The 22858-nt window shown below is 41.1% G+C and overlaps 1 protein-coding gene and 1 long non-coding RNA gene across 2 annotated transcripts in view; one reads left to right on the forward strand and one right to left on the reverse strand.

The window, feature by feature from the left end:
• Positions 1–22858, reverse strand: part of COL22A1 (collagen type XXII alpha 1 chain) — a 159481-nt gene that overhangs the window by 74735 nt on the left and 61888 nt on the right. The window contains exons 6-11 of the mRNA XM_085219983.1: positions 21619–21894; positions 20498–20578; positions 19787–19900; positions 19171–19215; positions 15270–15323; positions 14497–14532 (exon numbers count right to left, since the gene is read on the reverse strand). Of these exons, the coding sequence (XP_085076109.1) occupies positions 14497–14532; positions 15270–15323; positions 19171–19215; positions 19787–19900; positions 20498–20578; positions 21619–21894 (606 nt within the window). The remainder of the gene's footprint in view (positions 1–14496; positions 14533–15269; positions 15324–19170; positions 19216–19786; positions 19901–20497; positions 20579–21618; positions 21895–22858) is intronic.
• On the forward strand, positions 654–14372 carry LOC146544805 (uncharacterized). The gene is made up of 3 exons (XR_014882739.1): positions 654–719; positions 4465–4563; positions 13166–14372. It is a non-coding gene; the product is annotated as an uncharacterized LOC146544805 (long non-coding RNA).

A 22858-nucleotide genomic window follows, 5' to 3' on the forward strand; every position in this document is an offset into this window, starting at 1 on the left:
CCCAACCTTCAACCAATAACTACCATACTCACTAAGACATGTCCCTCAGTGCCACATGTCACGGTAAAAGAAGAACCATGGAGAATTTTCATCCTATACTTGATGCAGCAGGGAATGTGGCCACTGAGGATAAGGAGAAGGCTGAGGTCCTCAACGCCTTCTTTACAGCTGCCTTTAATAGCCAGACCAGTTATCCTCTGGGCATTTTATGCCCTGATCTGGAAATCTGGGATGCTACTCAGAATATACCCCCAGCGATTCAGGTGGAGACAGTTAGAGAGCTCCTCCTCCATATGGACTGTCACAAGTCCATTGGACAGGACAGCCTACACCCTTAGGTGCTGAGGGAGCTGGTGGGGGTGATTGCCGAGCCACTCTCAACCATCTATCAGCGCTCCTGGTTAACTGGAGAGGTCCCAGAGGATTGGAGGCTTGCTGATGTGATTCCCATCTTCAAGAAGGGCCGTAAGGAGGATCCGGGGAACTACAGGCCTGTCAGCCTATCATGGTTTTATGTTTTTTTTGGTTTTGGTTCTCAGTACTCCGCATCAAAACATCATGTAGTGTACTGGGAGTTAAAGTGTTAATGCTCCAATTCTAGGCACCTATCCCTGTACATTACAGAAGTCATGGGATCTGGCCCTTCTGGGTGAGGCGGTCTCTTACTGCCTGGCAGTGGGTGCTGGAGGGTACTTTCCTGGCCGTTCCAAGCTTTTCAGGTTTGAATCGGTCTCGGGAACTCTCTCTCTCCTATTTTATTTGATTTATTAGTCTCAATTTCAATCAGATTGTATTATATTGTGTTATCTTGCATTCTGATATCATAGTTAGTAAAATAAGTTTTCCTCCATAGATTGTTGCTGCTGTTTTTGTTTTCCTTCCTTCCTTCCCATTTTGTGGGGTGGGGAGGGGAGGGCAGGGGCCTACTGCCCCCTGTCACAGGCGTAAATTGATCTCAGTAACTCCGTGACACAGCCTGACCTCGGTACCAGGAAAAGTCATGGAGCAAATCATCTTGGGTGAGATGGCGCAGCACATGCATGGTGTCCAGGAGATCAGGCCCAGCCAGCATGGGTTCATGAAGGGCAGGTCGTGCTTGACCAACCTCATCTCCTTCTTTGACTGGGTAACCACACTGGTAGATGAGGGAAAGGCTGTTAATGTAGTCTGCCTAGACTTCAGCAAAGCCTTTGACACAGTCTCTCACAGGCTTCTTCTGGGGAAACTGGCTGCCCGTGGTCTGGACAGGTATACCCTTCTTTGGGTAAGGAATTGACTAGAGGGTCATGCCCAATGGGTAGTGGTTAATGGAGTTAAGTCCAGCTGGCGACCAAATGGTGTCCCCCAGGGGTCAGTACTGGGGCCCATCTTGTTTAATATCTTTATTGATGACCTAGATGAGAGGATTGAGTGTACCCTCAGTAAGTTTGCAGATGACACCAAGTTGGGAGGTGGTGTGGATCAGCCTGAGGGTAGAGAGGCCCTACAGAGGGATCTAGATAAGCTGGATCTCTGGGCTGAGGTGAATGGGATGAGGTTCAACAAGGCCAAGTGTCGGGTCCTGCACTTTGGCCGCAATAACCCCAAGCAGCATTATAGGCTTGGGAATGAGTGGCTGGATGATTGTGAAGAGGAAATGGACCTGGGGGTGTTGGTTGATGCTCAGCTGAACATGAGCCGACAGTGTGCCCAGGTGGCCAAGAGGGCCAATGGCATCCTGGCCTGCATTAGAAATAGTGTGGCCAGCAGGAGCAGGGAGGTCATCATCCTCCTGTACTCAGTATTGGTGAGGCCGCACCTCGAGTACTGTGTTCAGTTTTGGGCCCCTCACTACAGGAAAGATGTTGAGGCCCTGCAGCGTGTCCAGAGAAGGGCAACAAAACTGGTGAAGGGTCTGGAGCACAAGTCTTATGAGGAGTGGCTGAGGGAGCTGGGATTGTTTAGTCTGGAGAAGGGAAGCTCAGGGGAGACCTCATTGCACTCTACAACTTCCTGAAGGGAGGTTGTGATGAGGAGGGGTTTGGCCTCTTCTCCCAGGCAACGAACAGGACCCAGGGAAATGGCTGCAAGTTGTACCAGAGGAGGTTTAGGTTAGACATAAGGAAGAACTTTTTGTCTCAGAGAGTGGTCAGGCACTGGAATGGCTGCCCAGGGAGGTGGTGGAGTCACCGTCCCTGGCAGTGTTCAAGAGGCGCCTGGATGAGGAGTTACAAGATATGATTTAGTTTGTGGTAGCAATGGTAATGAGAAGACCGTTGAACTAGATGATCTACAGGTTGTTTCCAACCTTGTGATTCTATGATTCTATGTAGCCTTTTCTTGACTCCACCACCTCCCTGGGAAGTAGCCTCTTCCAGCGCCTCACCACTCATTTGAAGAAGAAATTTTTCCTAATATCCAGCCTAACTATCTTCCGGTGAAACTTAATGCTATTACTTCCCATCTTGTCACTGTTACCTGGGAATAGAGGCTGACACTCACCTCACTACAATTTCCTTTCAGAGAACTGTAGAAAGCAGTAAGGTCTCTTGAGTCTCCTCCAGTCTGAATAATCCCAGTTCCTTCAACCACTCCCCATAAGACTTGTGCTCCACACCACTCACAGAATCACAGAATTGTAGGGGTTGGAAGGGACCTCCAGAGATCATCGAGACCAACCCCCATGCCAAAGCAGGTTCCCTACACCAGGTCGCACAGGTAGGCGTCCAGGCGAGATTTGAATATCTCCAGAGAAGGAGACTCCACAACCTCCCTGGGCAGCCTGTTCCAGTGCTCCATCACCCTCATCGTGAAGAAGTTCTTACGCACACTCGTACGAAACTTCCTGTGCTGCAGCTTATGTCCGTTTCCCCTCGTCCTGTCTCCACGTACCACTGAAAAGAGACTGGCCTCACCACTATGGCCGCCACACCTCAGATATTTATAAACCTGGATCAGGTCCCCTCTCAGTCTTCTTTTCTCAAGGCTAAACAGATCCAGTTCACTTAGCCTTTCTTCATAGGGGAGATGCTCCAGACCCTTCACCATCTTTGTGGCCCTCCGCTGGACTCTTTCCAAGAGATCCCTGTCTTTTTTGTACTGGGGAGCCCAGAACTGGACACAGTACTCCAGATGAGGCCTTACCAGGGCAGAGTAGAGGGGGAGGATCACCTCCCTCGACCTGCTGGACACGCTCTTCTTAATGCACCCCAGAATGCCATTGGCCTTTTTGGCCACGAGGGCACACTGCTGGCTCATGGCCAACCTGTCGTCCACCAGGACGCCCAGGTCCCTCTCTGCAGAGCTCCTCTCCAGCTCTCACTCACCAGCTTCATTGCCCTTCACTGGCCATGCTTGTAGCAAGAGGCCCAAAACCGAACATAGTACTTGAGGTAAGGCCTCAACAGAGCTGAGTACAAAGGGATATTGAGCTTTCTACCCCATATAATTGCTGAACACTATGTATATGGTCTGTGACCAGATTATATCCACATCCCATGTAGATCCTCAGATGTCCGAATGGAAATAATTATAAAATTACAAAGTAGATAACCTAATTATCAGATAATATGTTTCCTCAGAGCACGAACAACTGAAACATACATTTTGCCATATCCAGCCTCACAGGATATTTTCTATGAAAAGGGACCTAAAATGGAGGAGGAAGCAGTCTGCAGATACTTGAAAAGATATGGAGATAGAAATGCTTTACTACCTGAATCTAGAAAGACATCAAAAGCACACAATGGAATAACTATCAGTCATGATTTTTAAGCAATCTGCACAAGTTTAACTGCTTTCCTTTCCTCCACTTGCAGCTCCTTAAGCAGCTGCCAAGTTTACAAATATTTCTTCCAACTTGAGAACAGCTGCGGACTATAATCACATATTTTATTTCAAACTCTGGGTTGTGGCCTTCATTAATAGAAATGAAAGGAAACTAAATGAGAAAATAATGGGAAAAAAAATCAGTCCAAAAACACATCGTTAGATTCTTATTTTCCTGTCAAATTCAAGTAAATCACTGGATATTTCCTTCACCTTACAAAGCAGTCTACAGAAGATATACCGCACTGAGGTCAATTTTATACACCTTCTTTTTTCTCTTCCAAACTGGTCTACACCTACCACAAAAGTATCACTTTTCTAATCCCAGAATGAGATAAAATTTTCTAACCCTGTCACAAAACATCAATAGAGGTATCACTGGGTGACCTTCAAAACTCTGCTAAGCAGAACTCCATGAATTAGACACCCAGAATATTGACAGCTCTGCAAACCAGGGGATCTATATCATAGGTAGGCAACAAAAGCTGAATAAAAACAGAGCAAGAAAGTCAAAATGAGATGGAAACAAAAGCAAGACTGAACTAAGCAATGCTACCACTTCTCTATTAATATACCCCTCTCTCCTTTGTTAATTAAACTCGCAGTATCTCTGCAAAATGAGAATTTACAGCAACTGTATTATTGTTTCCACTCCAGGAGGGTGATGAGTCAGAGGTGCAACTGAACAGGAGACATATGGAAGGTCACAGGTCTGGGACAAAGATAGAAACTGACCGCAGATTTCCTATGTCCTAGGTCAGTGCTCTAATGATAATTTTATTTTTTCTCTCTTCTTGTTCTTTTACCTGTGTTCAATTTGCAACCTGACGATCACTAAGTATAAACCAGAAGACTCAATAGCTTTCTCCATTGGATGAGAAGAAGAAGGATGCAAGAGATGTTGCAAGCTTAGTATGATCTTCAGCTCCAAATTCTTGAGAGCACTTCCAAAAGACAGCATGACTTGGGAAGGAAGTAATATCTTTTTTTCTCATTCTCCAAGCTTTTTCTTCAGAAATATTGACAATTCTGAGTTTGGTGGGGATTTTTTGTTTGTTCGGGATTTTTGTTTCCAGTGAAGGTCAGGAGTGATCTTCAGACCAATTGAGATGCAGAACTGTAGTGTATATATGTCACTCAGCTCCATTTTCAAAAGTCGCTGACCAGAGAGGCAGCACAAATGACTGCCATTTTCTAAGGCACAGATGCAAGATTCTGTTAGCTTAAGGATGCTAAAATCCTATTAATATCTTGGAAAATTTGACAACAAAACTGGCATTATCTTCTCTTCTAAAAGAAATAAGACATTCATCTTATCTGGGAGTTCAGTTCATTCTAAGAAAAGAAGAAAATCATCCCCCTGGTTCACTGCATTATATTCTGATTTAATAAACAGAAAGGCCACATGGACATGATACACAGGAACCTGTAGAAGCTGTAGGGGTGCCTAATCTATCAGAAAACCCATTATTCAGTGAGCTGATTAAATGATACTTTTGAACTGTTTTTTTTTTTTAATTACATAGATGTCACTGGGTCACAAAAGGTACTCTACCAAGAGAAATTCAGGAGATCTTGTATTTCAAGGATGTTTGAACCTTTTAGCCCTATCATAAACATCATGGACCTTACCATGAGATCAACAATGGGCCTTCTGAACCTTCATCACATGATCCCAGTCACTGAATGTTTTTTTTCCAAGGGTACGTGCACCTTTTTTCAGGGATCCCAATAGATACCTTTCTCTAAAGAAACCTGATACTCCACCTTTGCATCAAAATAGTTACAACAAAAGGTGTGTTATCAGTGAATATGACACAATTTCATTCATAAACTTGGTGCTGCAGGTGAGAAGGTTCAGCAAACTTAGTTATTTGGTAACTAGCCATGCCTCAGTGAAGGTCACTGTAGAGCTCATAATAGCCTGAGAACCTACAAAGACTTCAAAGCACCCAACATCCTGTCCTTTAGCTTCACACTACCCACACCTTACTATGACACTGTCATAAACTACATATGGGATTTCTGAAAGAGGAGGATGGTCAGACATCTTTGGCAGCTCTTGAACTATCAGTTTTTCCTGTATCAAGGCTGCCCCAAGTGGAAGATTTATTTGAAGTATTCATCTACTTCTGCAATAGAGAGAGAGAGATAACAACGTACTAAATGTTTTATTTGGAGTTCTTCTGTTTAACAGCTATATAAGTTGTTCGATCAACTGACAAAAAAAATCTTCACAAGTTAAAAAAAAACACAATTGTTTGCAGACCTAGTTTTGACTAAACATACTGAACAGGAGGCAGAAGGTAACTGGAGTCGATTGGTGCTACAATCCCACTAAAAAGAGGAACTGACAGAGGAAAAAATTGGATTCAAGGGATTGGACTACAAGAAGCAAAATCATTATTTTCTGTGAGGTGAACTTCCATGTAGAAAGGAAAACAATGCAAAGGCAAGAAACAACTCAGCTGGCTATGCTTGCACCTCTCTTGGTCTTCTACCTATGTACCAGTCCTTGCAAGCAGCAAAAGTTTATAATGGGAAAGCAGGATGAAAGTCCCTGCACTGATCAAGATGCACATACAGAACAAGACTGATGGCCTCTGGAATTCCTAAGCGTGAAAGAGATAGCAAAAATGTCTTTTAGCAAAAATATCTTTGTGTTTTAGAACAACATATATCAAGATGAGGATTGATTGGCAGATCATTTGTATCCTGCCTTAACACAGTGAATGCTAAGATCCCCTGCTTGTGAAAGATAGCAAAGGTTTACAAATTTGCTTTATGTAACCAGATCAGGTAGTAAGATTTCATGTCTTTTTCCAGTGACAATACACGGCCTGAACATTAATAGATATATATATATATTGGGATTTATGGATGATGTGGGCAGATATTTTGTTTTGCTAGAAAAATATATTAATTCCTTTTGCTCTTCTTCTGGGAAGTCTTGAATGCTTAAGACCTCCACATACCTATCAAACATTCCAGTATCATTTTGTACATCCAAGAAGAGTGTATTGGGGCAGAGAAGCAGGACTGTAGTACTCCAAACTCCAGTGCTAATCTGCTCCTAAATGTTTAATGCTTCTGCTATTCCATATTCATCACTTACAGTCTACTTTTTCTGAGAAGAATTTTTCCCAGTATTCCACTCAATTCTAAGACTGTAGGTAGTGCTAAAGACAAAGGATGAGAGATCGAAAAGGGGCAACTTACGGATGGATTGTATCAAGGACAGTATAAAACAGCTTGACACACAGTTTCTGCTGTGGTATCAGCTGCACAGTCAGACTGCCACAGTGTCCAGCCATGGCCAAGGAAGATCAGCCAGGTTTTGATCGATGGAAGCAGAACACAGCACTGGAAGGAGAAATTTGGGATCCTCGATTCCAGCAAGGGACCAAAGCTTGTGACGCTGCCCCTGCTCTAAACTCAGAGATTCTTGGAGGAAAAGCTTCATGGCTATAATGTACTGGAGAAGTAGTTGTAAAAATGTGAGAGGGGCAGAAAAAATGTTTCTGATAGGTCATAGCAACCTATGTTTTGTGTAATGCTTCAGCCATCTGTAATTCAATAGGCTACGAGATTCATTTGAATCTTCTAGAAAAGCTTTTTCCTTTTGCACCTAGCGGTTGATCGGTATGGATTAGCGGTCTGCAATATTGCACTCAGGACCATCTTTAATTTGAACAAGAGTAATCAATGACAGAATTAAGAGAATAAATTGTTCTTCTCTTTTTTTTTTTTTCCCCCTCTTCCCTTCAGCTCTTCTATCAGAAGAGGCACAAAGATGGGAAATTTTCTCATCTTTCTTCGTTTCTACACTGCAAGTGTAGATCTTGGCTGAGAACTCTAAGAAGCACTGGAGATTTCACAAAGTCTGCTTGCCAGTAGATGTCATTATATACCAGCAATGCACCTGCAAGCCAGAATCTAACAATGAAAAAAATAACAACTGTTTTCTTAGTTTACGTAAGGAAAAACAAGTTACTAGTACTCTTGCACTGCTGAGAATTAAGCTGTCATGATGCACAATTAGTACGTGATCTGGCTTTGAGTTGTTTATTGCAACCTGCATCTGTTATTCTGGGTCACAGAAAACCACAAGACCCTCTAATTACTGTTAAGAAAAAGAACTCCAAAAAACCACAGTTATTTAGCTGTGCAGAAAATACTTTAACTACAGCTAAGAGGACTCAAAAATATTCACGGTGCAGTCTGAAATCGTCTGCACACACAAGAGGATTCATATATACTCAGAGCACTAAGACAGATACTAACTTTGATACACCTTACTCATTAATGGAAAAGTTCAGAAAAGGAATGACAAACAATTCCAGTGAGCTGCATTAAAGCTTTATGGAGTGGATGTGGTTATATTATACAGATATGTAAGATTATACAAATATGTAAATACTGAACTGGGAAGTTAAACACTGAGTGACTTTAACCAGATGAAGTCAGTAGCTGAAAATGGACTCTGAGAGAGATGATTCCTAGCAGCAGTAAAGAAAAAAAGGAAAAAAATCTGCAGCTATTGCACTTTCACTTTTCATTACCAAGTCAATCTGAGCTATGCTCCCATTATTTTTTTATTTGGCAATAAACTAACAAGGTCTGAGTGCTATGAACCAAATGCTGAGGTGGCAGACCTCATCTCCAATGAATGCCAATTATTGTGTGACTGGGTTTTTCCTCTGCTTTCCAATTTCAAAGTCAACAGTATCTCTGAACTTTGAGCCATTCTCCCATCTTGTTACTCTCAAGATGTGTTGGCTCAAAGAGCACTGCTCGCTGTCCTGGATGCTGGTACTTCCCAAAGCTCTCTTGAGTGTCTTCTCAGTCTGCCAGTCCCAAGAGAATTGAATTATATTTAAGAGGTTTTGGATTTGTTAACTATCTGAACATCACAGCAGCCCAAACAAGGCCTATAACTTCTCAGCAGCACCTTTCAAACCCCGGGGTTTCAGTGGTGAAAGGACACACATCAGCTCCTGGAGAAATCATTAGTCTTACTTAGAAGCAGCAGGAATAAAGACCAATTCGACATCCTTTCAGTCATAAACTCCATATGGTGTAAGAGCTCAGGGCACATGACCTGCTCCTAGGAGCTCAGCTGGCTACTCCCCTTCCTTTATTTTCAAGCTGTTTTTAAGTTGAGACTCTCACATTTGGTGTTTGCTTGAAATACGCTGAAGCAGCCTGACCATGTCTCTGATCCTGACTTGCAGACTCAGTTTTCTAGCTTGGACTTGAATCAGTTGTAACACTGGGGACCAGTCTGGTCATATGGGCTTTTGGCAACAATGATCAACCAACTCTGCTCCATAGCAGGGGTGTCATGGGACATGTACATAAGGTCCCTATGCTGCCAGCCACGGTATCTCAGCTCTGCCTCCATTCCTCTTGGTTTGTAACTAGTCCTTGCTGCACCTGGACTCTTGTGGACCTAACTCCCAAACGTTATTACTGCTCTGCAGGTCTAAAATGCCACTTCCAGCAACTTAGTCACATGCACAGCACTTCTGGTCTCCAAATACATTCTTTATATTCATCCAAGCAAAAGCACTCCTTGCCCTCAAACCACCATAGCATGCTAGACTCCAGCTACATTTGAAGCACAGACCTGCACTACTTTTGCTTGAGCCTCAAGTTCCTCAATACCAGCCAGCCTTGATCAATAGCCGCTGCTTTCATGGAATCATGGAATCATTAAAGTTGGAAAAGATATGTAAATTAATCCAGTCCAACCATCAACCCCTCACCACCATGACCACTATACCTTATATAATCCCTAAAAATGGGAATTTATTCAGTTTGGACGAGACGTCAGAGAGGGGGAAGCAAAGATATTCAAAGTCTGGACGGAAAGTAGTTCTCCAGCTTCATATTACAGGAACAAAGACTTCTTGGGCAAAGTCAGCAAATCTGTAGGAGTCAAGCTTTCTGCCTAGGTCTCCTGCAGCATAGTCCAGAGTCTTAGCTATCTGCTTGCTTTTCTATGCTTGGTCCTGCAGTAACTACATCTCTAATAAGCAAGCTATTTCAGAGGTATTATACTCATTAAAAATCCTATGATACTTCCCACGAATTCTTATCAGGGCAAGTCATTACTATTAAAAAAAAAAAAAAAAGAAAAGAAAAAATGAAAACAACATTGTTAGAAGAATATAGACTTAATCTTCTAAACTTGTTTCTCATTGCTGAATTTGTGATTATTTAGCATGAAGGGGAATAGATAAAGCACAAAGGGAAAACTTAGATACTCCTGGAAACATATTAACAGAACTCCCATAGGGCACAGTAATCCATAATGAAACCTCCATCCAAGTCTCCACACATGAAGATGGGTTCTCCTGGTTATTTTTCTCCTCTACAAAGTGCTAGAGTGGCTTCCTGTGGAAAAAAAATAATTAAAACTCACAGGAGCAATCACTTGACTCAACTCTTCCATTAAAATCCCTTTTTCTTCTTTGTTTTTCCTACGGGAAAATGTATTAATAACCAAGCTACTCTATACCTTTCCTCTGCACACCAGCAGCCAGAGACTCTTATTCAATAGCTACAGACAGCGTTGGACAAACCTTCAGTGGACTGTGGAAAAATCTGTCCCCTCCTGGGCAATGATGCTGTTAGGGATATTCATCAAAAATTGAACACAAAACCATAAGAATAGATAACCCATATCTCATCTGCAGCAGTGGCCTCACTGGACACTTCACCAGCTTACCATCCTGGTATTGCAGATCACAATTAAAAATGACTTGCAGACATCCTGAAGCAGAGACAATGACTTTGTATAGAATAGATCTTGGCAGATGTCTTTCTTCAGTGAATTTCTAAGTATTCTTTTTTTAAACACACAAATTTTATCCTCCAGAGCAGACTGCAAAGAACAGCTCCAATGCATACTGCATTAAAAAAAACTTCATTTGGTTCCTTTTAAGCTAGATGATAGTAAGTTTGTTTTCCCTTAGCATTACCAACAAAAATGAAAAAAATATTTCCTAGTGAAGTTCCCATACCACAAGTGACTTATTTTCACCACCTACCCTACAAACTTACCACTTCCCCACGCACCTTCTCACCTATGAAGCCTCTTCAGCACAGTTGGTTTTGGAGATATAAGAAAGGGGCTCAGCACTGCTGGACAATATTCTGTGCTGTGCAAGACAAGATTTAAGTTGCTAGCCTCTAATCTAAACTTGTTACAGAGGTATTAAAAGGACAGGATCGCTTGCGATGTGGATGGCTGTGCCCCAGGAATGCAAGTCTCATACTGTACAGAACCTCCGTTGTCAAATGTGATTTACCTGACTTTGATCAAGAGTCACTGAAACTCCATCTTGCTTGAATTACCCTTTAAAATGCTCTACAGTTGTTCTTTCTGTCCTCATTCTTCTCCTGCACTTAATCCTTTCGGACGAGAGGTCTGAAGGTTTTTCTTATGAGCTCTGCAAGACTAGGCTATCTGATCTAACAAATATCTATTTGAATAACACCTATAAAATAAAGGCAAAACGTTACCTTCATGGTGATCATGTTATAGAGATCATGTTATAGATTTGGGTATTTCACAGCATGAAAATTAGAACGTTGGTCACAGAAGCTTGTTTAAAGCAAGTCAATGAAGACACAGCATGAATTCATGAGCAGAAATATAACAGACTACATGTAATTTAAGCACTTCAAGGGCTGAAAGATGATGGTGAACAGCAGAAATTTAAGACCCAACACAGAGCAGGGGCAACAGAATCACACTTCAATAGGAAAGTTCACCCAAGAGCATATGACATTATCACCAGGAGGTGCATTATGTTACTGTCTGTTTTTATATCTGTGTGCAATTCTTTCGTCATTCTCTGTCAAGCGGAGTTATTTAGGCCTGGCAGAACATGCTAGGCTGTCACTTGAGACAACACAGCAAATTTCTTGGTTTTCAAAGTCATACAAGGCCTCATGTCAATATGAATTAGGTTTTTAACTACAGCTGCTGTTATCTTATGGTTTACCACTAATGATGTGGTTGGCCTGTTATATGTTCTAATACAAGTATCATTCTGGCTTGAACTTAGTAGTGTAACTAGGGAAATGGTCTGGAGAAGCAAGGCCAGTATCTCTGCAGTTGTCCTGGATTTGCCCTCTAACAAATGCCTCAGACTTCACATAATTGCCCTATACATAATACTTGGCAAAACCATAGTCTGGCAGGTGTTTGACATTGGCACAGTAGAGAGCAGTATTCTAAGGGGATAATTTCAAATTGCTCATCTCAGTCCTCTCAAAGGTGAGAACCTTCCTCTATCAACACTTAGGATTCTAGCCTTGTCCTTACAAAGGAGCCCGCAGCACATGAATAGCAAAGATTGCTTAGACTGCAACTGTTTGAAGTCCAGTGTCTGATCTGTTTTCCCAGCACTGGCCCATACAAACAAAAATCAAGGAAACAAATCTGTCACAGCCAGTGAAAAACAAGAATTCATGCTCATGCATCCATTACAGCACAGCAGGAAAATGAAAAAGAGTCACATGAACCCTTTCCTTTCAGGTGTCACATTCTTCTGTCTGGAAAGGGTCTCATTTCCTACACTGCCCTCCTCCTTTTTTCAGAAGTATGGATGTCAATTAGCATCGCAGACACTTGCATCCCATCTCTCCACAGTTCTTGTTACCTCCCTCTCACGGAGACTTCTTCTGGCACAAAGAAAGAGTCATGGTCCACATCCACTGAATGGAAACCTTTTGCATGGGTGATTCCCCTCAGCCAGCATAAAATTCTAACTGCTTTCTCCTGAAGGCTCAACTTCACACCTGAAGGTTGACCTTAAAGATGATCTTTTGCATTCAAGAACAATTATATACACATAGAATCACAGAATCATTAAGGTTGGAAAAGACCACTAAGTTCATCTAGTCCAATCACCAACCCATAACCACCATGCCCACTAACCATGTCTCTTTGTCCCCAGATCTTCTTTTTATTCAAGCCAGTGAGTCACAGCAGATAAACCTGGGCTCTCCAACAGCAACAGCAGTGACTCTAAACCATTGGGCACACACGCATGGGACACACACGTATTGGCTACCACAGTTGAGCACACACTGCTTGAGTTGGCAGGAGTACCAAATAAACAAAAACTGGCCATTAACTCATGGATCTCCTTGCCCACATAGTCATTCAGGGCAATCTATTTTGTTTGGCTAGCCCAATCAGAATAGTTCTGTACAAGCACATCATGTCTGTTGGACCTTCTTATTTTTACCTCCTGCTCTCCAGATGTGCAGACCGTTTTTGTTTTTTTTTCAGGTATGGGAATAACAGAGATGAAGTAATGTTTTCTACCACTTTTTGCAGAGATCAGAACATAAGAAAACAAGAACTTGCCTCAACTGCAGCACAACTTGCATTGTAAACATCGTCTCCCATCAGACTGCTGACTCTCACCACCTGCCAAGCACAAGCTGGTTTCCAAAGGCTGAGTTCTGAGTCTCAGAGGCTAAATACTAGCTGTCAGCGGGAGGACTACAGGAAGATGGATGCTGAAATGTGTGCTTTACAACCCCCATGTCTCTAGCCCAGCTCAGTAATATTTCCTGCCATGAGCAACCCTCATTTAGATTGTAATTTCACATGACGCATTACCACCATTAACAATCAATAAATCACAGTCACAGAAAGAACAGATGGGAAGATGCAATGGTCATAAATGCCATGTTCATGCTACTGCACCATTCTCTTTCAGACCACAAACCAATATTATTTTAAATTCCCTGAGCAATTAGTTAACCACGGAACTCGTGGAAACCAGCTCTACAGACTCAATCCCATTTTCAGTAGGAAGCATGACTTCTTCCTTATTTCATCCATTTGTCTCCTATACCCTCCTGTCAATGTTTTCCCATTCCATAACATGAAATTGCATTTTAGTGATAAGGAAAACATCCATATCTAGGTGTAATATGGAACTGCATGCAGAAACAGATACTTTTCCTCTGCAGTCTCATTTTGAGGGAAAAGGGGAATGGGCTAAAATTGTCTGGAAACCCAGATCCTTTTAAAGGTAGTTTAGTCCAGTTGTGTTTTTTTCCTCATTGTTAAATGCAACTGAACACATTTTTCAAGACAGGTGACCCAGCAATTTGCAGTGGTTTTACTCTGTATCTGTAATTCGAAACCTCAAAGTCTTATTTCTCTGTCTCAGCTCATATTTGCAGTAGGAAAATACTCTGGCTTTCATCCTACAGGTTATTAATGAAAAAAATCCAATGGAGAAAAAGAGTTACAGCAGTATCCTCATAACCGAAATTTAATCCTGTTGAAAATTCAATAAACTTGAACTTATACATTCCGTTTACTTTCCATCCTCCCAGCCAGTTGCTTTACAGCATTATCTTCCATGAACTCACAGCTGCTTACATAAAGCAAAGATTATGATTTCAATTTAATAGTTTTACATGTCCAGTGCACAAAGGAAAGTCAAAGAATACGAAGGGGAAAAGCAGTGAACAACTGAAAGATTTTCTTCAGAGGGAAGCTTAATCCAGTATAAAACTTCCCCACAAAGATCCAACTGTATCACATTTACTGCATCTTGTGCACTCCAAATATACCCTATGAGATAATGTAAAGCAACAGTTAGCATCTCTCATTTAACTAGTCCAACGAAGGTTTATATACTACATTACCTTTTCTCCTTTTTCTCCTCTGCCATAGGCTCTGCCCTAGAAATACAAAAAGAGAAGAAAGAGTACATTTGCTAGCAAGAATGTCAAACTGTGCAGTAAATATGTATTTCATCCCTTCTTTAATATCTACATACCACAAATATATACATACACACATAGTCACAGAACAGATAACATGGGGAAAGTCATTTTTGGCAAAATTCCTAGATAATAATTCAACAACAAATTAAAACAGAAAACTCATCACCAATTCTACTTCAGCACCAGAAAAGCATCTTATTTGATATTAATGATGGAATCTAAAACTACATTACCAAAATCAAAAACACCAACAAGCATTAATAGAGTGAGTTTTACTTAGGGATAAAGATTTTCTTGTGTAGAAACACACCCTGGCATTTGTATTAACTGAAGCTGGAGAAAGCTGGATCTTGGTCAGCTGGATGTATGTTTTTAGGAGTGATTTGCATCTTCTGAGTGCAACTGTCCCTACTGGATGTGCAGCTGTGCTAAAACCAAGTACATCCAAGTCACATATGATTGAAAGGCTAATACTAAGTTAGTTATCAACTGAAGTCAGGGATGATTTAATTCATTTCCCTCAGATATACCAACAAATGCTAGAAATACCAGCTTCTCCCTGATACAAAGGCCCACAAGAAAAAACATTCAGAGTACACCAACATTACCAGCAAAAGTTCACAGCAGAGGAGAGAACAACTACTTGTATTCTATTTCCCTTACTTGAAATTGTTCTGATACTTCTTACTTACTGACTCTCCTTTTTCTCCTCTGGGTCCAGGAAGCCCTTGGCTGCCGCTTTCTCCCTTGGAAAAGAAGAAAGGTCATTGGTAACACAGAGATAATTCACCCCCTTCCTAACAGGCACAGAAATAACAGATGAGATGTCCTCTTACACCTCCCTGCTGGCCTCACTTGTAAGCTGCACCACGTTGGTGCTTGCATTTCATGGGTAGCTTTGTTTGCTTCGGGGTTTTTTTTGGAAGGCAGTGCAATGAAAATTTGGCTGAGATTGTGGACACTTCTGTTTCCACCTCTCTCCAGTGACAAGATTTCAGCTCCTGCCAGAAGTCCAGAAGGATGGGGTGGACTTCATTGCATTTATAACAACCTGCATGAATTACATACATTTTTTTTTTTTCATATAAAAACATTGCTAAAAGTCTTCCAGGTGCACTGGCAAGGCACAGAGGTACTTCAAAAGTCATTATTTTCTGGTTAGCCAGGAAGGACTTAGAAAGTTGGTTTGCATAAGACCAAGAAGACGCACACCTAAGACGTGGAAAAAAATAAACCCGCAAATATTGTCAAGATTTTAGAGTTATTTGTATACTTCCAATTTTTTTTAAAAAAACAACATTGTTTTGACTCACATCAGATTTTCAAGATCTGCTAGCAGAAAGGTACAACACACACAACCACTCTCACTGCTTCCTTAAAAGGAAATGAAAGAAAGGTAACATACAAAGAGATGGCTACGGAGAGATTCTACTTCCCCCTCCTATCAAAAAAAAAAAAAAAAAAAAAAAAAGCCCACAAAGAACCACAAAGAAACTACAAAGAAATATGTAGCCATTACTCTTTCTTCAGACAAGGACCGAGTAAGCCAGCAGCTATTGCTAGTCCATGCTAGTCCAGTTAAAAAACAAGGAACCAACAACAACGACAAAAAACCAATACCAAAACCCAAACCAAAGCAACAACTAAGAAATCTGTCTTAGCCTAGGAAAAGAATGCTACTGTTGTTTTCCCTTTCTTAACATTATCAGCCTCTCCATAGATCCCTATTTTGGGACAAGCAGGTTGCTTTGCTTTTGAACACTGACCTAAAAGTACTCCCTGGTGGGACTAATTTCTCAGGTTACTCCCATAAACTGAATTATGAATGAGCTTCTTTCCTGGGTTCTTCTATGGCCACAAAGTCCCTTCTAGGGTATTTCTCAGTATTGGTCTTTAAATTGTTGTTTGATAATGCCCAAGCATCTACAGTCCCCCTAAATACTCCTTGAGTTCAAGTCATTTAGGATTTGATTTCAGTCATGCAAATCACTGCTAATTAGAGATGCTCCATACTAATAATGTCTCTATAGAAAATCGTGACTTCTGACTCAGACCCTGACATCACTGTTTCCACCTTCTTGTGATAACTCCTTTCCTTCTTAATTAGTTTACTTTAAATAGAGACATTTAAGTAATTACTGCTTAATCTTTTCTCATGCCGTACTTGCTTGACAGCACATTTTAAACAGCTATACTCTTAGGTTTGATCTTTATTTATTTAATTTACTTAGTCTTTCTTGAAGACACAGCTCTTTGATTTATGTCACACAGCAGCAACACTGCTTTCAAACATAACTCAACTCAGAAATGAGTAGACAAGCTGAATGATCCTAAAACATATTATGGACATTTCAAAGCCATAATACAGAAGCCACTGATTTCTATGTGACCTGGTACACAACATGTTAATATTGGGTTGCTGCAGATAGCATCCACTTTCTACCACTTGTCAGCATGTAATCTGGGTACCTCAGTAACTCAGTGAGGCATTAGATCCTGCACATAGAGCACAGACTGTGACAAACTGGTCTTTAGCTGATCTCTGCAAGAACTGCTATTGACGACATTAATAATTTAATTTTTGCTAGTAAGGAATCATAGAATTGTAAAATTGTAGAGCTATTAAGGTTGGAAAAGTTCATCAATTCCAACCATCAACCCACAACCACTAAACCATGTCTCTAGGTGCCACATCTGTTTATCAGTTTATCCTGAACAGGCAGTTCTGTCTTATTCTCTGTCACACTACTTGAGCCATTCTCTTTGACTACCCTCTAGAAGGTTATCTTTTACCTACTTTAGAAGAGTTTTTCATGTCTAAATATGAATTACAGTCATTGAAGGAAGGTGAGCCATACTAGCCATAGAGCTGGCAGCCATGATCCATCAAAGCTGAGAGCTGGCAACCATCTCCAGAGACCAAAGGCATGTCCTGGGGATGAACCAAATCTGTGCTTTGCCAGCAGATAAAGAAGCTAAATTGTCTGTATTCAACCATCAGTTACATTCTTATCCCCAGTTCTCAGGGCATGTCACACAGTCCTGCCTTAGTAGCTTGCAAGTCATGGACCACTAAACTGAAGGAGAAATGACACAGCTGCAGAGCCACTGAGTCACCCACTTTGGGGGAGTGGGACACCCACTTCGGAGATCTGTTAATGAAAGCCTTCTGATGCAGTGCTTGGACATGTCCGTCAGGTAATCACCTAATATCTCCCACACAGTGCTTTTTTATATAGTACCAACATCCTCACCAGTGCAAAGAACTTTTCAAAGCAGAGAAAGTCAACAGGATGTTGCTGCAGGGTGGTTTTATCATAATCATAATCGTCCTTCTGCAGCCTCCTCATGACAGTACTGACTCTGCCATTCTGTTTTGAAGAATTATTTAAGCTGTCACATATTAAAATAGAAAGTTACTATTTATATTCACATAAGAAAATAATTTCTGCAGTTTCAGGTGTGCACATCAGAGCATTAGTGCTCCTATGTTCTTTATTGTCATCAGAAACATACCCCAAAACACATATCCTCATCATTCAAAACTCCTCTCTGCAGAGAGAAGAGAAGCTCACCCATAAAACAACTAACAGAATGAAATCAGCCAACAACAAAAAACAGTGCTGAGGATATCTGGCCTTCCAAAACCCTCAGATTTTTCCTCTTGCCTCCAACAGGGAGTTGTTTCAGAACTGAAAAGCTGAATACCTTTTCCTGGGTTGCAGTTAATTTTTTCACCAGTTTCACAGTGACTGAATTTTCAGAAGTGATTCAGATGGACACAGTTTTGAATACAGATTGTACCCCAAAGGCTTTTTAATCACACAGATGGTGAAAATAGGACCCACCACCATGACCAACTTTCATCTCCAAAGCAATGCAAATCTGTTTTTTTCCACTACAACTGCTCCTCTCTCAGTCTGTTTTTTCACGTCTCTAACGGGAGCCAAACAAGAAGGGGAATGGCTGTGTTGAAGGTATACATACGCACGTCGAAGAAGGTTGCAGAATATGCAGGATAATATGGAGGTTGCACTGTGAAATTTAAAGCAGCCATCATAACCATTCTCCTACCCTATTATCTAGGAAGAAGTATACTAAGGAAAGTGGTCTGTATTTAATAAAAGCTCATGACTCAAACACACTTGATAATAACAGACTGTGGGTAATTCATTGCCCCAGTCTCAAGAGATTTTCTGGAGTGATTGGGAGGCTGCTGCCTAACCTACAGCTCTCTATTGCTGCTGAGCAAGGCTCAGCACAGAAGGGTTTCCAGGTGACTCATCATGAAAGTTGTGCATGACACAGTCAATTACAGTGGTTTGCAACAATGCCAGTTTAGAAGCAAAAGAAAAGCTTTTTGAATACATTTATTCTAAAGTAACATAGAGTAGAAACACAAACTCAAATGCAAACCTAGAGAAAAGATATGTCAGGCAGAGCCCCCAGCACTCCAAGGATCATTGAAATGTATCTAAACTAAGTGATATGCTAAATTAATCCTTATTTCTCAAAATATTCAACTCCTCAGCATACTCTGACACTTTTTGCAGTTGTTTTTATTAAACAGATGAATAAGCACATCCTACTGACCTTTTGACCTTTAGGACCTTCAGGGCCAATTGAGCCTCTGTCCCCCTAAAGAAAATACATGATTAGTCAGACTTCATTATATAATGCAGCGAGAGGCTCAGTCCCACAGCCACTGAGGACAACAGAAAAGTGTTCTGGTTTTAAGGGACAGCAGACTGAAAATGACATGTCCTCTAGAGAAATGACTGTAAAGCTGGCTGCTCAAAGGTTCCAGTCACAACCAATAGAAGCAACCACTTGATCATTAAAAGGTATGAGATTTTTTTCAGCACGGCTATATTTACCTCCATTTACCACTCATTTGAAGAAGGATACACACATCTGAAGTAGATAAAAATAACCCATTTGTTTTCAAAGCTATTGTCAAGACCATCAGCGTAGTCAAAACCCACTTTGTTAGATTAAGAGAAAACATCTGGAAAGATTGCCATCACCTCTACAGAGACCTCATCTGTGAATAACACATCTAGCTCTTTCTATTAAATACTTAGCACCACTAGATCTAAAAGCACCTCACAAATAAATGCAGTCCTTCTTAGAACTCATTTGCATGGTATTACGCCTCTATTTCCAAACCCATATAACACACCAAAAAGAAAACACGCTCATCACTCACCTTCGGTCCAGGAGGACAGGAGCAATTGAAAGTCTTGAGGTGGGCAACTTGCTCGCTGCCAACAGAAGGCCTCACTTCCACGGGAGGTGCTTCTGTCAGGACTGTGACCTGGCACTGTATCCAAACACCCAAAGTCATGATGAAGCCTTGATGATAGAAAGCTTTCTCTTCCACCCACTTTAGAGAAACTGAATAGGAATTACTGGATAATGCATGGTTAAGTATATCAGGAATTAAATCCCATAGAAGCAATTCATTCAAACAATAGAGGAAAATGTGGCAAAATGAACAATGAGACTCTTTAACCAGGATCGAGGGGAGAAGAGGGAGAATGGAAGTTACTACTGAGAACTGGGCACAGGAAACTAAGCAGCTATTGGCACTGTGTTAGCTTTTTCCCAAATAAAACCAGTGGGATTTGTGCTGAATATTTCATGCTGAAGTTCTTTTGTTCCATCATCACTTCAGACTTTTGTTTGCCATGACAGTTTGACAGGGGAAAAGTGACTTGGAAACTTCAAACTCCTCATACTCATCTCTTTACAGTGGTTCTCTTCAGGCAGTGCTAAATTACCAGTTATACGGCTAGGTTTGATTCACCATCCTTATAAAAATGATAAAACCACACTGTCATATATTTCCTGGTTTGTGTAATAGATTTCAACAAAGAGTGTTCATATGAAAATAAATTAATGACAAAAAGAAGCTTACTGGTCCTGAAGGAATGTCACAGCAAGTCTCCAGCTCAGCATGCCGAGAATCACAGTAAATAACCATCCGCTGAAGATCAAACTGGAAGACAAAGTGAGGCAAGTTTCAGAGACATTGAATTCTTAAAGAATGCATGTTCTTTTGTTTGGATATGTACAATGCAGAGGAATACAAATAAAATGCGGATAGAGCTAAATTCATTATGATTCTGTGGCTCTGTAGTCAATCTCTCTTCATCAATAATGGAGCAGTATCTCAGCATTCTCCAAGAGTGCTGTGTTAATGAGCTTGATATGCCTATTAAAACTTTAAGCAGTTTTTAATACAAATAAGAAGGTCTGCTAATTTCTTTGTCCTGGCCAAATTCCTGTCTGAAAAAACATATTCTCTCCACCTACTTCCTAGAATGTCATCTAGACATAAGTTTTGTTCTTATCCTGTTGCGCCTTGTGCCTTCTGACCATTTACCCCAGCATGAGAAATGTTATTAGCACATTCAATATGCACATTCCATCCTTCTTGTGCAGCTTAGAAAGATTACCTAAAAGTCTCAAACCACCAAACAATCATGCTTAAGTTATACCAGGTTAACACACCTACCAGACAATCAAATCCAAAGTGCAGGTGTCAAGTTCAATTGGAGAGACATTAAAATCAGGTTTATTTTCCAAGGAACTGAGACTATATTGTGACTCAACTGAGTTAACAGGCTTCCTTTTTTCACCCCTCTTTTGCTGTCACAGGTGGAAACTTTCATAATGCCAGACTGGACAACAAAACACCCTGATATGGGTAGCTCAGTATTCATTTTGATAGTATTCGTGGATGATTTTGTCTCTGGTCTTAAGTATAGTGCTTTCTGAGACTGATCAGAAATATGAAATGGGTTTCTCATTTTTAATCCCTTTTACAGAGATAATGGCAGTCTCATATAAGCAGGCAGCAAGTCTTGTACACAACGAGATGCCTACCTGTTTTATCTATGTAACACAGGTAACATTTCAGCAATGCAGCTTCAAGAAAAGAGCCAATTACAATATAAGCACTCCAAAACACAGCCACAAGCTGAATGCTCAGTGTTGAACGCTACAGCAGTTCTAATCAGCACACTCAGTACTTACATCAATGGGGACACTATCATACAAGCGTTTGCCAATCACAGTCTTTCCTTGAATGTCGATATTTTCCCTGTCTTCAATAGGCAGCATCTGCACAAGCTTGCAGTCTATGTACAGTGAGACAGCCGTTGACTGAATGCTGAGGGCAATTTTGTGCCAGCTGCGATCAAAAAGATCACTGACTCGTGCACTTCGAAAGACCACTCTCACGGCATCTTTGGTGAGCCCAATGGCATTGTACTCCACAGCCTTGTTCTCTCCATCCAGTCGGATTGAGACCTGAAAACAAACAAAAGTAATGTAAGTGATATTGCTAATAAAACACACAGTCTCCTCCTTTTTACTTTCTACTTGCCAGCTAACACTCCGAAGCCAGAGATGGCACAGGATGAGGTTAGAAGCCCAAGAAAGGAGCAGAGAACATTATTTGGGTATAACATTAAACTGGATGGGTGCCTATACCTGTTCTAAAAAACAAGACTGGGCAGGACACAGGTTTGAGCACAACCCTATGATCATCTATAGCCTTCACTCATGTTCAGATTCCTTGGCATGTTTTCATCCCATACCACTGTGATGCCTCCCAGGCAATGTTTGGGCATGGCTGAGTAGTAGCACATGTCCAGAATGTCTCTCCAAAGTTTTACAGACAAAGTTGAGCCTGTTCTGGATCCTGTCCAGAACAGATCCTCCACTACTTCCCATCAGAGTAGACTCTGCTATTTAGACACCATCGCATGCTTTCAGCCATCCCATTGGGCATGGAACAAATCCCTCATTTCCTGATAAGAAAACAGCCTGATGAGCTGTACTGCCTACATGTTATTTCAGACACTTTCAAATGAAAACCAAAACAAACAATAATGATTATGCCTTAGGCTCGGAGGAGACCTAGGACCAGATTTTGCACAGTGTGGATACAGCCAAACCATGCAACTTAAAGACAGTGTTTGAGACTGGTTCCTTGTCTAATTCAGTTAATTAGAAATGGAAGAGACAGTGCTTAAGGATGCAGGAAACCTAGAAGGGATAAAAGACAGGTGGCCTCAATAGTCTTCTTTTCAGTGTAAATCAAAGAAGTGTAGCACACAAGAAACAAAGTCCTAAGTGACTCCTCTTGGGCAAAGCACTTTCAATGAATGGAAACAAAAGTCCCATTTCATATTGTACTAAATCGTGCCACTCCATTTGAAACAATGCAGAATAAATATCTCACCATTGCCTCTCTCCATATTTCTTTTAT

The sequence above is a fragment of the Meleagris gallopavo genome, chromosome 3, assembly GCF_905368555.1.
Source record: "Meleagris gallopavo chromosome 3, MGAL_WU_HG_1.1, whole genome shotgun sequence".
NCBI classification, from domain to species: Eukaryota; Metazoa; Chordata; class Aves; order Galliformes; family Phasianidae; genus Meleagris; species Meleagris gallopavo.